The following is a 16,681-nucleotide window of genomic DNA, read 5'->3' as shown; positions in this document are numbered from 1 at the left end:
TTGCAAAGAATCGCAAGGATTGGCGTTATCAAGTTTCTCTTTTCTTTCAATCACGAGTTTTCGAATTTTGGTGGATATCGGGGAGTAAGCGAAGTAGATCTAGCGAAAGAAAAGCGAAGTATTGGATAAATCTTAGTTTTATGTAAAATTTGAGAACAAAATGAAGGATATTTTATTTGCTGATAAGTACGACAGTGATAAACGATAGTTGGTGTGAAAAATGGTAGTTAGATAGTATATTTCTAAATTCCATGAATCTTGGCCAGTCTGTTGTCGTGGAAACTTACTATCATAAGCGATTGTACTAAAGACCGAACGGCGCCGGTGCGACGTTTCGGAAGGCCACTCGCTATTTATAAGATAGACGATACGAAGTAACGTCATATTATTTTTCGACGTCGGCGCTGCTCCAGTGCTCTGCTTCCCAGATGTCGTTTCTTATTTTTCCACTATTTTCCGCGGTACGTTTTACTCTTCTGTAATATTTTTCACTATACTCTACTAATTTATTGTTTTATTACAAATATGCAGAAGAAGACATTACAATTTGTACTATTTATATTCCTGTCTTAAATAATTAATAATATTACGAAAATTACTCATTAGCAGAAAAAAATATTATTACATGAATATCATCAGTGAGTATATGTATATGTGTTCGTTACTTCGCTTCAAACGGAAATACAAATAAAAATATTCATTTCCTACATTCGTATAATTACAAATGTGTATGGATATTGCTCGAGTTTGTTATTAAAACTGCCATAAATTATCAAAAGTCGATAGCATCGAAAAAGTATGTTTCAGCTGTACCTTATTTTGTATAATCCAATGTTACTCGACGTTTGTATTCGTAATAAATAAATAGAACAGAATGTTCGTTTAATCGAAACTGAATGTAGATTCGTGATTACTTGGCGCGAGTCAGTCAGTATGGACGCGACAGGCACCGTCTCTCCGCCCTTTCATTTTCTGTTACAGTCTTTCGTATCTACCTCCCGTAACGAGCACACTGCCAGTGCGAAATAACTCGTATAAATCACCGATGACTGCATACACAAATTCCATGCGATTGCAGCCGTCGAGCTGGCAATGTTTTAATAAAACTCGACGAGGCCCAATTATTCAACTCAACGCAGAACCTCTCGCGCCCGTCTGAATTCCCTTCGACAGCTCCCCACTCTTTCATGTTTCGGACACCGAAATTGTGACCGATACTCCGTGAGATCCATATAGTAGATATTTCGATATAGATTCATTAAATTTATGATCGAATTACAGAATAATCGAGATAGGAAATCAGCCCGATATTCGGAAATAAACATGTTTTCTACGGCTTGCTGCGCAACAGTGAAATCATAAAATCGAGTCTTTAGAAATAATTTAAGTGATCGACGATCGTTCATAACCAGGGAGAACCAAACGACGCGAATTTTTTCAAATAAGCATACCACCCAGTATTTTTCCATCGGTCGATCTGTGATAGAATTTCGCCAAGTGAACGCACGTATTTTTCACCCCATCCCTTGTCCCCGACCGTTTTTATATTTTAGAGAGGCTCGATCGCATTAAGTTACAACTCGAGTTAGTGGAGTGGTAGTTCGCATGAACGATCTCTCGTACTGCAACGTCACGTTTACACGATACGAAATTAAAATACGATAATCCATTTGACTATAATCAATATAAAGAGTTGAACAATTTCGATAAAAATTTTTTAAGACACAACATTCTTGAAGACATAACATGTAGCCTGTACTGAAGCTTGAAAAACGCTTATTCAAAGCAAGAGTCGATTGTCCTACTGTGCAAAGCGATTCGCCGTAGCCAGGTATGTTTATCGAAAATTTGATGAATCGAAAGCCGAAAAATACAGCGACAAAGCGAACCTTTATTCGAACCATTTTCACGAAACAATTTTTTCTCGAAATTCGTTCTGTCGGTTAAATCAGCTTCATCCCTTCGTTTTGGATACGCCGTTATTGCAGACTACGCGAACCGTTTCGAACAAGTCCGGGCATCAACCGTGATTTTCAGAAGCTGTCATCTCGTAACGTTACCGAAAGCAGAGTTTTCGAGAACTGGCCGTGGCACGAGACGAATTTCAGATGCCAAAAGCATACATGGAAGATTGACGCGTTCCTGACAAGCTTTACTCGTCGAAAACCACTAAATAAGGCACTCTAAAGCGCAAACGAAAATTTTGGAATTACGTTACGACCGTTCTGTTACTACGACGTTATGGACGTGGAATGATCAAGCAGTTAAATTGGTCGAACAAAGATTTCTCTTTGAGTCTACCATTCAAGTTTCCTTCTACGATTTTTCTGTGATTCTAGTCATTCTCGTTCTCTTTGTAGATCTTATTGTCGTTCTACAACATGAGGAAAGATTTGTTTCTGATTTCCTCGCGCGGAAAATGAGATACATATCGTCGGCTGTAATTTCTGCTTAGAAAAATCTTTTCTGCCTTTAAATTCCAGAGAATTTGATCCTATTTCTTTATGGAAATTACCGAGAAGTTATTGCATTGCAGTAAAGAAGGATGTATATTACACTGTTATATGTATATACGAGCTTTTAGATGTTTAGTTTACAATTTTTCATTCGCTTGCAGAAACTCTACTCTTCACAGTTTATTCACCGGTTCGACAACCTCGCGAAGATTTCCAATGCATCGTAAAGTAGTCTAGGTGAAAATGTTTACAAAAACAGGGGAATGAAAGTTCGCGAGTTTCTTCTTGGAGCTAAGTGTTTTCATAAAACAGTTAAAGACCCGTACTTTTATTATCTTATTATACAGGAGCAGCGATTCTTATTTAAGTTTCACAGGTAAAACATCTGCCCCAGGCTTCCCAGGATTGCTTCGACCGGTTTGAATAATTTCGCCCCGTTTCACTGTCCGACTGTTTCCTGTCGAACTACTCGATGAAAAAACGACGCAATCGGAATTTCCACCATTTGTCTGATTTCTTTATGTAAGCAATTATCGACGAGTAGTGAAATCGTAATGATAAAGATATTAATTATTATCCTAATAATAGCGAATTTAAATAAAACATGCATTTATACTACTGGAATCCTCAAGATTTCATTTTCAACGAAGTATTAATAGTTTCGATAGATTCTGTCGAAGTATTCGTTAACTAACTAACTAATAGGACATCGTCATTAACGATTAATTTGATAGACACGTTTGAAATGTTTCATGAAGAGAAGAAAGGGGAAATGGCAGGAAACTGTGGAAGAGGAGAAAGGAAGGAAGGAAGGGTAGAAGGGAAGGGAAGCCATTAGGAGTAATACTTTTGTTTCTGCTAATTCCTAGGTTCAAGCAGAGATGATTTAAAGGCTGCTACAAACATACAATTTTTAATAAATTTTTAAGTACTAAAACGCTTAAAATTTTGGTCAATTAGGTTGCTTACGATTAACAACTGCTGCAAATATTATAATAAATATCATGCTTGATAGTATGATTTCTTTTCTACGCAATTATCTGCGTCATTGAACGATGGCACGATAAATTCCAAAACTTTTATATCTCGGCTTATCCGAAAGTGTCGTACTTGTTAGGATGATGTAGCACAATTTTATACTGGGGCCACACGATAGCGTTCGCGAGTACCAAAAGTCTCTCTGATGGCTATACTTGAACCATAAAGAAAATTTGTCTCTTAGCGTCATGAAAATTTTCATATCTCTATCACTGTAATGATATAAAACTTATCTCAGAAGTTAATACAACCCTTGCACATTGACAAAAATCATGCACACTCGTATATTCGCGTATATATTCTCCAAAATATTTATAAAAATCAGAACAAACAATTGCTTAGGAAACCTCAAATCAAATTGAATGCAATCTACAATCAGTCGCTTCTCCCGAGACGATGGGCATTCGAAAGTAAAGAGCAAGCAAAACACAAGAAAACAAAGGCTATGAGGCTCGTCACCAGACCTCTCCAGGGGCACATCGGTCCGCGTTTAAATTTACAATCCGCTCTCGGCGCAATTCCATTCGAACACCTCTGATAAATTGATTTGCAGTATAACTTTGGCTTTGACACGGCACGAGATAACTCTAGCCTTGGTCTGCCGCGCGAAGGAACAGGATGAACGTAAGAAATCTTGGATATCGACGCTTCAGACCACGGGGGAGTGAAATGTAAAATACGAGACGATCGCAGGAACAGAAAAAGGAACACGTAGGGAGAAAGAAGAAGAGATGGCAGGGTAGATAAGCGATTTCCAGTTGACTGACTGACATCGGTTGCTTACCCTTGCCTCGGGCCAACCTTCTCACCGTTCGCTTTGCTTCTCTCAACTCGTTCCTATACGTGCAATAGTACGGACGCTTCTTCCATGTCTGTAGGTTCGCAGACATGCGCAAGAACCGCTGAATGTACAAACGTAGCGTGCATAGTAGAGCTACGATTCCGTTTTCCGCTTGGAGATTCGGCCACGATTAAGCCGCTTCGCGACAAGACGCACCAAATTGCACGGTATTTCGAAGAGGCGGTTCTACTATATTCGTGCGGTATTCCTCTCTTCCATGCAGCGATCCCCGTCAAACGGAACCATCTCGGTTAGAGAAGATTACGACATTTACCACTGTGAAACTGCAACTTCTTTAAGACCAATTACCTGGTCGTAAGCACCGCTGGTTATCTCGTTATTTCATTTCTCCTCTTGGTATCTTACAGTATTCGGTGAATCAAAGGGTCGGAGCATTTGGGAAGACTTTGAATAGTTGTGTGTGAGAACCAGTTTGGTTAGCTTCGTGTATTTTACAGCGTGATACAAGGTATTTATAATTTCGGATCCATTTGAATCAAGAAAGTATTTGTTTTTCACGCTGTCTTGTAAAAAAGTTCCAAGGATATGGTTGTATTTTTCCCATTATCATTTGTGCTTCTATCTTGATCCTAGAGATTTCTTGTACGAGATTTGAAGAAAACATGGAAATTTTTCTCGTGTCTTTGATTTGTGTATTAAAGTTGTATAAAGATTCTATTTTTTAATGCATTTTTTTTGTATACTGACAAAATAATATTTAAATTATTTCAAGAAACTTTTATGCATCATTGCACTGCTTTGGTTCTTAGTATAAATATCGATACATAGAATTATAAAAGAAGCTTTTACTTGACTTTTAAAGAGATTTTCCATCAGTTTCGAAAATACCGCGGTAGAACATCGATCCTATTTAATTCGAGGTATCGTAGCGTCAATTTTCAACAACATGAAATCCGGATTCGCTATCTCACGAACGTGGAACAGTGTCCACGAGTTGGCTGAATCGTGCTGGCGCCAACGGTGCGATTACAAGGGACTCGCGGGGACAAGAGCTTCCAAATTGCGGCAGAGCGTTTCGCAACTTCGCTTGAAAGCACACGACGATATCCTCGAGGGAACCGAGTATGTGAAACACCGCATCCTCAAGAAATCTCCGCTGCCTGACCCAAAACGTGCTACTTTCTCTTATGCGCGACCATCAATACTGGACATTTTTAATGTTTCATTAATTTAATTTAAATCCATCGCCATGAAGAGCACGTAAATTGGGCTGGTGCTATCAACCACGTTTCGTTCCTATTCTATACGAGTTTTAACTGGCATCATAGTGTTTCAACATCTGATTCTCCAAACTAACTGGTTCGTGATAGCTGAAGGGAAATAATCTTCAATAATATGAAATTATAAAATTATTTAATATAAATAAATTTAGACGTAAAGAATAGAATATAGGATACAATAGGATACAGAGATGGATACACAGGATACAATGCATTTTACAAATAATTATTTATTTTCTGATTATGTAAATATACTTGTAGAAAATTCCAAAGGAGAATTCACATATGTATAAGATAGGTCAATAGGCTTATAATATTTTAACACGCTTAATATATCCTTCGATAGTCACCATACTCGGTGTTGATCTCCGTGGTTGATCGAACATTGCGATCGCTCGGGTTTTGTTGGAATTTGCACATGGTGTGCCGACTAAATAAAAAGTAGAACGTTTGCTAAAGACACAAGATAACAAGTAAACTAACGAAGACGAGATCTAATTAGAGACAATAAACAGTTGTTAGTTGAGACAACGTGTATGGACTGTGTGATGATTGACAACTAAGACAACTAAGAACTAGCAACTACCAAAGGCGATTAACAAGTCACTGTCTATTTCTAAGAGACACCCAATTTTGCAGTCACCATCCTCCAATGGGTTTGTAGCGAGATATACCTCTTGAGCGAGGCTAGAGAAGCTAGTCGCTGTTAGACGACGGTTTGGCAACGAGATGAGCCAGTCAGATCAAAGCTCGACATCTCAAAGTAGCGAGAATTATTAGGCCCGGTACCTAGTATCTGGACGTCGGAAGATGCTTTGGAATATGACTTTATAATATTCTTTCAGCAAGGAAATGAACAATGACCGACTTCTAAAAAGACGAATTTTTACCAAGTGCCGTATGCGGGCTGCAAGCCGGCCTAATAAGAAATTTGTCGAATAGCGCATTAAAATATATACGATGCTTCGCTGTATCATAAAATTAGCGCGTAGTATTCTATGACACTCGGAATTGATACAGAGGAAGAATTTAAGAAAGTAGTCGGAGTCGTTTTTAGTTAAAATCGCGCCATCGTTTATTAGCGTTTTTTAAAGTTACGATACCTTGTGAGAATTTTTTAGCTGTTTTCTGAATGTTAAAATCGATGCTTTAAAACCTCAATATGGTAGAAAAATATTTAATCTTCGAATATATTTGTAATTGATTCAATGTGAAATCAGTGAATTAATTTCTCTATCTAATACAATATAGAAGAGCCGATTGCAAATTTATGTTGAACTAACAGTAGTATTTGTATCAACTTCGTTAAGAATAAAAAGATATATCAATGTAGTAGGAACAGTTCTTCGTAAATTTCACCGAGGATCCATCTTCCGTGAGCGATTCACCTTTGTTCTTGGAACACGTTACAATATCGATTCGTTGCTCGGAAATTTCATTCCGGCGGATCCTCGTTTAATTATCCACGCCCGATGGTAATCGAAAGCAAGCGAAACAAATATTGCATTCTTTCGAAAACATCGAGGTACAGGGTACAGAAACGCAACACACGGTGTCGCATGTACGGGAAATCGAATGGACTTTTCGGCCGCGGGTTAACTTCGTTTGATGGACGACGGTGTACAGAGGGAAACGAGTAACGAAACAAAAGTATACACGCGAAAAAGGTATAGAAATAGAGAAAAAGACTGCACGACCGTACAAATCTAGGAGAATCGCGGGAAATACATAAAAGCATCCAATTTCCTGTGGATACCTCGTCGAATTTGACCAGAACGCCTAGTCTTTCCCTATCTTTCATCGTTGTTACGCTTTTGTTGACGAGAAACGAGAGAACGAAGCAGAGGTCTCCGCTTTTATCGTCGATTCGCACGATGCCAAATAATGCTGAAGTGCTGCTGCTAAAGTGAATTACAAGTCACGCGAACCCCGTGTCGCCCGCGAAGAAGAAAGCAGCTAATTTCCGCCTTTCGATTTCCCGAACTATCCTAGCGAATTTATCAATTACGTGTGTCATCCCGTCGATTGCGATCACGTTTCGTAGTTGCTCGTTTCGCCTTAGATCTGACAGCCACTTTCTGCTGTATCATCCTTTGTATTTTCTTTTTTATCTTCTTAGGTCGTCTTCGTCATTACTCGTGGCAATTTTGATCGTTTGAGAGAGACGCGAGCTATTCCAGTTCGATGATTTTGGAGCTGAGATTCTTGGTTCTAAATGGATCGTAATAACCATCGACGTGGAAAAGTACTGCATTCTTTTCAAAAAAGGAACAAGTACGGAAAACTTACATAGAAGAACTATATTGTCATCACGATGGCATCCGATATTTTAATATTTAGAAACAGATAGAGATTCTTCTATTACAGTTTACATATGTCACTTTTCCTTTGAACTCGCTTCAGATACGAAATGTTTTGCGGTGCGATCTCTTCGCACCAGCGATTCTACGTAGTAATAAAATTTTCAAAAGTGGTTTTGAAAGAAAAAGGCAAATAAAGACTGCGGTAAGTCTCGAATCTTCGTAAAGTTTTTAGTTTCCAAAAAGTAGTAGTCAACGAAAAAGGTGGTTAATCTGCAAGTCAATTGAAACTCGGTCTCTCGAACGTCCGTCTTTTAAGTATCCCCAGTGTCTTTCCTTCTTCATTATTATTCTCTTAGCCGCAAGAATGTTCGACCTTTTTATTTCACCGTGAATGGTTATTCTCGAGTATCGAGGAGGCTAGGACGATGGTGAAAAGAGATGGCGACCGTTCGTTTCTATCGAACAGTTCGCAGCAAACAATATCGAGTCCTTTAAAAGGAAGAGATGAAAAGGTGCGAGATAATGAAGTGGCGTAAGCGAAAAATTTATTCGGTTGACCGTCGTTCCGCTGAAAAATCGCAGATAAAAATGAAATGTAATTATTTCCGTTTTCCAACTCATTCGTGCGAGCATTTTCGTCTTCAATAAAACGGAAGCTTTCTTTCGGGAACCTCTGAAATTCCCATCCCCCCCACCACTTTTATTGTGTAGCCCGATAAAACATTTGAAAAGGTCCCTATCCAAAATGGTACGTGAAACGCGCAATTAACGCGCAATTACCAGGCCGTGTAGTCGGCCAGTGCGTAATTGCATTCACTCCCAGTGTAGCCTTTAAAACAGCTTATTTATGAGCCCTCATTTATGGACTCTCATTTTACAACCATTCACGCGTCTATGGTTCCGGTAAATCGATAGACATTAAGCAGCCACCATAAAATCGACGATAGCTTATGATTGGTGTAACAGTTCATGGAACGATCGATAAAACGCGAATAATGCTTAATAGGTACAATAAAAGTCTTGCTCTTATCTGCTTCTGAATATTGTTCCAATGTTTTTTGTGTTTTTTAGTTGTGTTATTCGCGAAGAACGAGTTGATAGATTGCGTGAGTGGCAAGGATTAATCATATCCCAGCTACATTTTTATCGGATAATGGTAACGGAACAACAAACATTTGTGAAACTTCGAATATTTCGACGAAATAACAGTAGTTTTCAAAAAATCGACGCGCTCAATACGATTGCCAACGCGATACTTTTTACTAATTAATTAGCTCGCCAATAATTTCCATTCAATCGTCTGGAAATTCGCTTGACGTGCGCCGATTCGGAATGAAACCGTCAATCATGGTAATGAAATAATTCGATACTTCTCGCGAGTGTCAAAGATAAATAAATAACGTAGAGTAATTATAAATTACAACGAACGATTTATCAACTCTGAATTGGTATCGTCGAATCGTAGACGACTTACTGTAATTTTAGAATATTTTGTTTCAATTTTTATTCTGTATTTTACGTGATAAAAATCATCGGCGTTATTTATTGGGTAAAATATGAAAAGCAAATTAAAATTCAGTAACTTTTATTTCCAATTATTTCCAATATTTTACATTGAACCGCTTAATACACTTAATACTTAATAAACAGAACAAAGAACATACACGATACAGAATTGGTAAAAATTTCGATGTATCAATTAGATTCTTCCAATTCCGTGGAAGCAATAGCAAACAAAGGAGAGACAGAGGTGGAAATCCAACCGAGTTTAATAGACAGTCCCGGGTCGAACCGAGCGCGACCCGCAGCGACATCAATAACGTTAATTAACATATCAACGAGACAATCCCGGAGATGCGTTTCCCGGTGGTAATGCCTTTACTGGGATCATTCCATGTATCTGAGCTGGCTCATTCAAATCTTGATACAACCCCGCTCGTACGTGTACGTGTAGAGTCCCGTTCTATTGTCGCATCAAGGGTCGGATACGTGACCCCATAGTTCACCATTGTATCGGACGTATGGTTTTGAATTAATTGCCACATAGCATCGACAAGCCGCGGATTCGATTCCTCGTTCCTCGAGCTGTATCGATGAACGCATATCCACGATGCCACGCATATTTTCCAACGTTGTTAATCCTCAGTCAGATAAAACTTTTGATCAAAGTTACGAGGCTGCGTGCCAGATAAGCGACTTTTCGTCGATCGATACCCGGAAACATTGTTCCTTTTTCCTTCCGGCTTGGTTTCACATACACGTAACAATATTGTTAGATACTTTACACACTTCGAATTTAGGTGTTGAATTTGGGTATTTTGAATATTCTCATTTTATACTTTAAGTTACTGTGAGTATTTTTATTCTTGTCAATAATGGTTGCACTGTGGTTTGATTGGAGATAGAATGGCGTGACAGAGAAGATTATTTGAAATCGAATGATCGTAATGCTAGTGATATTTTATATGGATACTGTGAGAATGGGAAATCTTTACAAACGTAGATATCTCTGGTAGAAATATCATTTCTGTCGATATTCAGATAAGGCAAAAAGTTACTTGCCCGATATACAGATGAGCGTGTAGCATATTCAAGAAAAACCAGTCGATTGGAAAGTCAGTAATCACTTGCAACAAGTTTTCAGAAAGATGGAGATGGGAGAGAGAAAGAGAGAGTCAAATAGTTGAAGTTTAGAGAGTTAGAGAGTTCGTTAAAGAATCCCCAGAATTTATGCAAGTTTATAGCGGTGTATCGGAGTTAATAAGTATTAAGTGAAGTTGCCGTTAATCAAGAAACTTTCTCGCACTATGTACACAAACATTCCTACAGTGCCCGCAATTTCTTCTTCTCCCGTTCTTTTCTTCAAACTTGAAAAAACTTTCTATCCTCCGGTTCGCCATTCTTCTTCCCTCTTTAATTTCCTGCTTGGAACTTTGGTTATTTAAAGAAGCCATCCAAGCAGTTCGAACGTCATCTATTTCACCACGAGAAACGTTCGAGAATCCAATGAAATGCATCCTGCTCAAACACTCGCAACACGATTACATTTCTGAATAATTGCAAAGAAAAATTATGTAAGACGTTCTGAGCAATCATGTAAATGCAGAATCGATTCCCGTTATTTCTTTGTCGTTTCGTCTCAATGTACCAGCTAACTAACCGATGGCATTGCGGCTGTAGGCTGGCGAGTCTTCAAAAGAATTCATTTCCATAATTATCTTAATTCTATTGAGGATCAAAAGTGTGTGCGGCTGTCATTTGGCTTTTTCTTTGCCGCGATCTTGTCCAGAAACGGAAGCAATTACCAGATTGCGTTTCCTTCTGAATTTCATCTGCAGATATCATCGCGAATAATTTTTTATGATAAAAATAACACGGTCCAATTAACTCTGCGACAATGTCTTCGTTAATTAACACCAAACTCTGGTAAACAACTCGCACGAAACTGGAACTTCCCTTGCCGAGTCCTTTCAACGTCGCGTCGTCGTCTTCGGAGAGTTCTGAACCAGGTTACGTTATTCTTCCTGTTTCATCAGAGAAATTAGCTTCCCAGATATTTGTAAGATTGTACCAAAGGGAATTAAGATTTACCTTTTCGTCAGAACTTTTATAAAATTCGATGGATATTTCTTCCGCGTTTTTCCGGAATCCTTTAAGAAATCTGTAATTACTGATCTTTTAATCACCAATAAATATTCAAAGACGCGGATAATTTTTCCTCGAAAGGTCTCGTTTTGAAAAATATATCGGACAAACTCTCTGAGAGAGATAATCCATATTTATATTTATTCTAATTATTCACTTTCCTGGAAACTTTTATAAAATCGCATAAAATTAGGTTCTTAAGTTTACCTTACGAACTCAAATCAAGGAAACTGCGTAAATTGTAGATCGTAGCGGCTGAAGGTTTTCTATGATCGTGACAGATAATAATCAACGAACCGCGTTAAGGGCCGTTTCCCTTTTACAAGGGGAAAGGCGGAATTGCGAATCGAATTGAATCAGTACGATTCCATTCTAGTTGCGTGTTACCCATTGCGTAACTGTTCCAATCCACAGACATTTACAATTGCAATCTTCACGAAAAGGAAAACGAATCCTTTGAAGTTGCCCGTGATAGAAGTGCAATTCTGAAAGACGAATGCAACCGACAGTAGTTGTTTCGCCGTGATACGTGAAAAGTAACTATACTAAGAATATTTTTCTTTGTGATTCACTTATTGATCGTTGCTGTTAACTGACTTTGTCTGCAGGAGAAAATAAATTAAGGGAAAATCGTAATGTATCGATGCTTCCGATAATAAGATTTTTATTCTTATAAATTTACTGCTATCACTTTTACATATATTGTGCCTCAAGAAACAAAATATTCAGTATTCACCGCATTCGTTTATTTATTTTTTTAAATACACGGATAGCAATGTATAAACGAAAAGATGAAGAAGTTGAGATACCAACGCGTTCGTGTCTCGTACAATAACACAGACGATCGTCAATATCATATGCTACAACTAGGATCAATCAGTATCGAGCACCATAGACGCGCATGATTGGTATCGACTCGTACAAGCTAAGGACTATTACTGTCCATTCTACTGATCTCAAACTTGCCAATACCATGTGGATACATCTCGCGGCTATTAAGTTTCGTGATTCGACACTTGTCTACCAAAATCTATGACACGGGCATTTAAACTTGCCTCGAAAAACGATCCACTTCTCCGCGCGATACCTTTCAATTGCAAATCGATTATTTCATGGCGTATGTGAGACAGCTTTCCAGTAACAAATTTCACTTCTACACTCTGTAACTTAATTAAAAACGACGTGTACATTTCACACTATCACGACGAAGAGAAACATCAAGTCAGAATTGTCAATATCAAAATTAATCGAAAAGCTCTCTGAAAGGTAGGCTTATAGATCTATTTGTATTCATTTTATAAATATAAAGAAGCCAATGTTCTTTAAGAGTTATGATATTTATTATTCAAATGCATCTAATATTAATAGATTAGAACTAAAACTTTCAATTCAATTGACTCTATTCACGATTTTGTCGTATCGATTCCTTTACAGAAAGTGTCTCGGTTGGTCTCAACGTCGAGATAAGATGGCGTTTAATCAGAATAGAATAAGAATAACATTTACTTACGTATGAATCGTCTTTTCGTTACAGATGCGAGGGTGGTTGGCTTCAACTCGAAGGTGGTGGTCGGGTTTGCGGCCCCAATGAACGTTTCGATCGACCTGTTGTGCTATTCTCCGATAGATCAGTTCCCATCCTCCATATGCAGTGAGTACATGATACCAATTACATATTCGTTACATATATCGAGTTACCGTTTCACTCGCATTTTTATTTTATTTATTTTGTTTATTTCGATCGGATCTCTTTCGTTTTGCTCGCCCCTCAGTGCAGTTCGATGTATCGAATCGGAGAAGGTGGAACTGGATTCCTATATGGTTTACGTTAAAATTAACACATTAACGAAAAATCTGTTTTTAATTAAGCATATTTTGCTTTATGTAATTTATTCAACATCGACAATACGCGTTGTTTTCCCGGATTATGGAATATGAACATTTGCAGAAACCTTTATTACATCTTGTTTGCCATGTATTATTAACGAATTCATTAATCTCATAATTAACTATTATCAGAGTAAACAGGATATCGTATGATTAAAAACGAAGAAAAACAATGGAAGTAGTATTTATAGTGAAACAGGAATTTATTTCTAGAAAAGTTAATGGGATGACAGTATAAGAAACTGAAGGGGATAGGTGGTTGCAATCACGACACGATTTGCGTTACTTACAAACCCCCCCAAGTATAATGGAAAAGTGCAATCGGAATGAATTGCTGCTTTACAAAATCGATTTAACATCGTTGTGCGAATTACCGTGGACGCGAAGACCGACAACGATACAACGAAAGAGATAGAATTCTGGCTCCATTACGAAATAGGAACACGTTCTTGGCTAAGTGCTTCTTATTACTCCTACCCGAGCATCGTTTCACTTAGCCGAACGAACAACGAAAGTGTTCGCGTATCGAATTTTACCCTTACACACCTTTGGCTTTTAACCGTAACGAAAAACAAATTTTCTTATACATGGAAATGTATTTCTTAATTTTTATGAGAAATTTTGTATACGATACATGTTTCAATGTACAGTTGTTTCAACGTGGCCAAAAGAAATTGTCTCCGTACGAAGGGAATTAAAGAAAGAAGAGAGGTATTCGTTGAATATACTTCTCGATGAAAGGAGGCCCTCTAGTAATTAATTGGGTCTTTTTCCCTTTGTCCACCATTCACGCGACGTTATCCGGCGTTTTTACGTGCCTTCATTTAAATGCAAATTAATTTGCTTTCTCAACGAAACGAAACGGCTTCCCCATCGTCGACTGTTTCCAGGCCGCGATTACTTTTCGTTAGAAAGATCGTGTCGGGCGTTAAACTTCCTCCTCGATCGTCGTTAATTGCGTCCTCGTAACGCGATTAATACTCCAGGTCAGCCGGACCACCTTGCATCCTTCGTCCCAGCTAGAAGTCGTTAAGAATGGATAATATTTAATTGACAGTGTAAGCTATTTTCTGGTGTGACTTAATTAATTAAGGTAGCAGACGAAGACAAAAGTAGAAACTCTTAAGAGCTTGTGAATTTTTGTCAGACGTTTCCGCCGTAATGTTTCGTTATTTAATACATTCTTTTTTAAATACACCCTTTGTACTTAAATTATATTTAGATATAATTTGAAGAGCACAATCAAATATAATAGCTTGAGTAATAACGAAATAATTAATCGAAGCTTTACTCTTCTAAAAAATTCGTCCAGAAAAGTACACAATGTTTATTATTCAACCTGTTATTACAAATAATCTAATTTCAAATATTCCGTGATTTAACTTGCTCTTAAATAGTTCGTCTTTATAATTCAATGTATTTTTCTACAACAATGGCGAAGATGCAAATTCGATCAAACAATGTCAATGATGCTCCTCTTGGATTTTCCTAGAGAAAGAAATTTCAGAATTTGAATAATTGATTAACAAATTAGATCATAGAAGAAAAGTAAACTAACTATATCAAGACCAATATGCGTCAACGAACGAGCTCCTTAATTGACGAGAAAGCAGAAATCGCAAGAGATCCCGCCATATCCCTGGAAAACGCTTTTCCTTACGGTGAGCTTATTAAATATTTATGGCAGAATCACCATCTGCGATGTATACGCGTTCGTCGAACGTTGTCGTATACATAAAGTATCAGCGTTTTCACTACGCATCTTATATACGCTATGTCTTGTTCAAAGATGCTTCGTCGACCCTCGTGATTCTTCCTCCACGCTCAAAGGACCTTCGACGATTTTCATAGTTCCTGAAGAACGCTTTTCTATCGTTCAACTTTCGTTTAGTTATTGTTTAAAAGAGATTCCAGAAATTCTATAGATCGTTCTTTCGTAACTTCGTTAACTGGAATCACGCTAATACTGTTATGAAATTTTCTTCTTGTGCAAAATTAGATCTTAATCCTTGAATGTGTGTTTTTCGCTACCGTTCTATTGAGAAATCAATTTATCTTGTTATGAATATTTATACTACTGCTGTTGTAGTAAGTTCTTGCTTCTGATAATATCAGGTTAAAACTTTAGAAGCAATTCTTTTAGAGCATTGAGAGATCATGCAGTTTTTCAAATACGTACAATAATGGTATGAATTTCATTACTGGTCGAAGACAGTTTCATGAAATGAGAAAACTGTAACAGAAGAACAGATCCATTATCTTAATGATCCAATGAATAATTTTTATACCAATGTTCATTAGCTTAATACACAGGCTATTCGTGTGATTATTAGTCAGCTTTTCTGTCATAAGTGGTATATCTACGGAAAAAATAGAAACAGAAAAAGTTTTACCATTTTTTCTACCCGACACAATAGCGCATCCCATATTCGTGACATTAAAAAAAAAAAGAAAATGAAGGTAAAATTTTTTATTCGCAATATTTAACAAAAAATAACGAGACTGTTCTTTCATTTTTTTAATGGAACGTGTACTTTTGTATCAGTAAAAACGACTGCCAATATGAATTTAATCGTAACAACAATATCCTTCAAATAATTGTTGATTGAGGGCCAGAAATGAAAAAGGTAATACGAATATTTTGTATTATTGCATTTCCACCTTAAACCATCGAGAGCTAACGATTTCTAATATCAATTTCAAAGTCGATAAGGATCGCGACATTGATTTCGATTGCTCATTTTCATCTTCACCGCGGATTCGTGGTCATCCGTCGTGTCACAGTCACCGCGTTTCCGGTCTAATCGCGAGGATTGGCAATTTTACAGGCAAACTAACAATCCGCGGAGCGATTCCGCCATAACGCGTTCTCAAAATAAATAAATCGACTTGATTGCGCGTATAATCGATCTCGGTTTTGCGGTCGCTCGACGTTCATAGAACGGTTCATCAATTTCATAAATTGTCGCGTGATCAGCCGGCGGGATCTGCAATAATCGAACTAGCTGTGGAACAAGTTTGTTTCCGTCGAGCGTATTGCGGTGACGTTAATTGGAAAGTAGAGAATCAGCTGATTAACTCTTTAGTTTGCCAACCATAATTATTTCGCGCAGATTAATCCTAATATACGCGGATTCAAAATAGCGGAAATAGCATTTTCCTTTTAATCGAGATCTATAGTAATTGAGGCTTTAGAAATAGTGCATTGAAATTCTAAAATATAAAACAAATTTCTTTCTCTAAATCTGCAATAGTCAAAAATCAATGTTG

The 16,681-nt window shown here is 37.6% G+C and overlaps 1 protein-coding gene across 10 annotated transcripts in view; it reads left to right on the top strand.

Moving 5' to 3' along the window:
• Positions 1-16,681, top strand: part of LOC100643756 — a 269,723-nt gene that overhangs the window by 122,219 nt on the left and 130,823 nt on the right. For all 10 annotated transcript variants that reach the window (XM_048413828.1, XM_012320389.3, XM_048413823.1 and 7 more), the window contains exon 5: positions 13,059-13,175. In XM_048413828.1, the coding sequence (XP_048269785.1) occupies positions 13,059-13,175 (117 nt within the window). The remainder of the gene's footprint in view (positions 1-13,058; positions 13,176-16,681) is intronic.

This window comes from Bombus terrestris, chromosome 2 (assembly GCF_910591885.1).
Source record: "Bombus terrestris chromosome 2, iyBomTerr1.2, whole genome shotgun sequence".
In the NCBI taxonomy this organism is placed as follows: domain Eukaryota; kingdom Metazoa; phylum Arthropoda; class Insecta; order Hymenoptera; family Apidae; genus Bombus; species Bombus terrestris.
The sequence above is the reverse complement of the archived record's forward strand: the minus strand, read 5'-3'. Positions and strand labels throughout refer to the sequence as shown.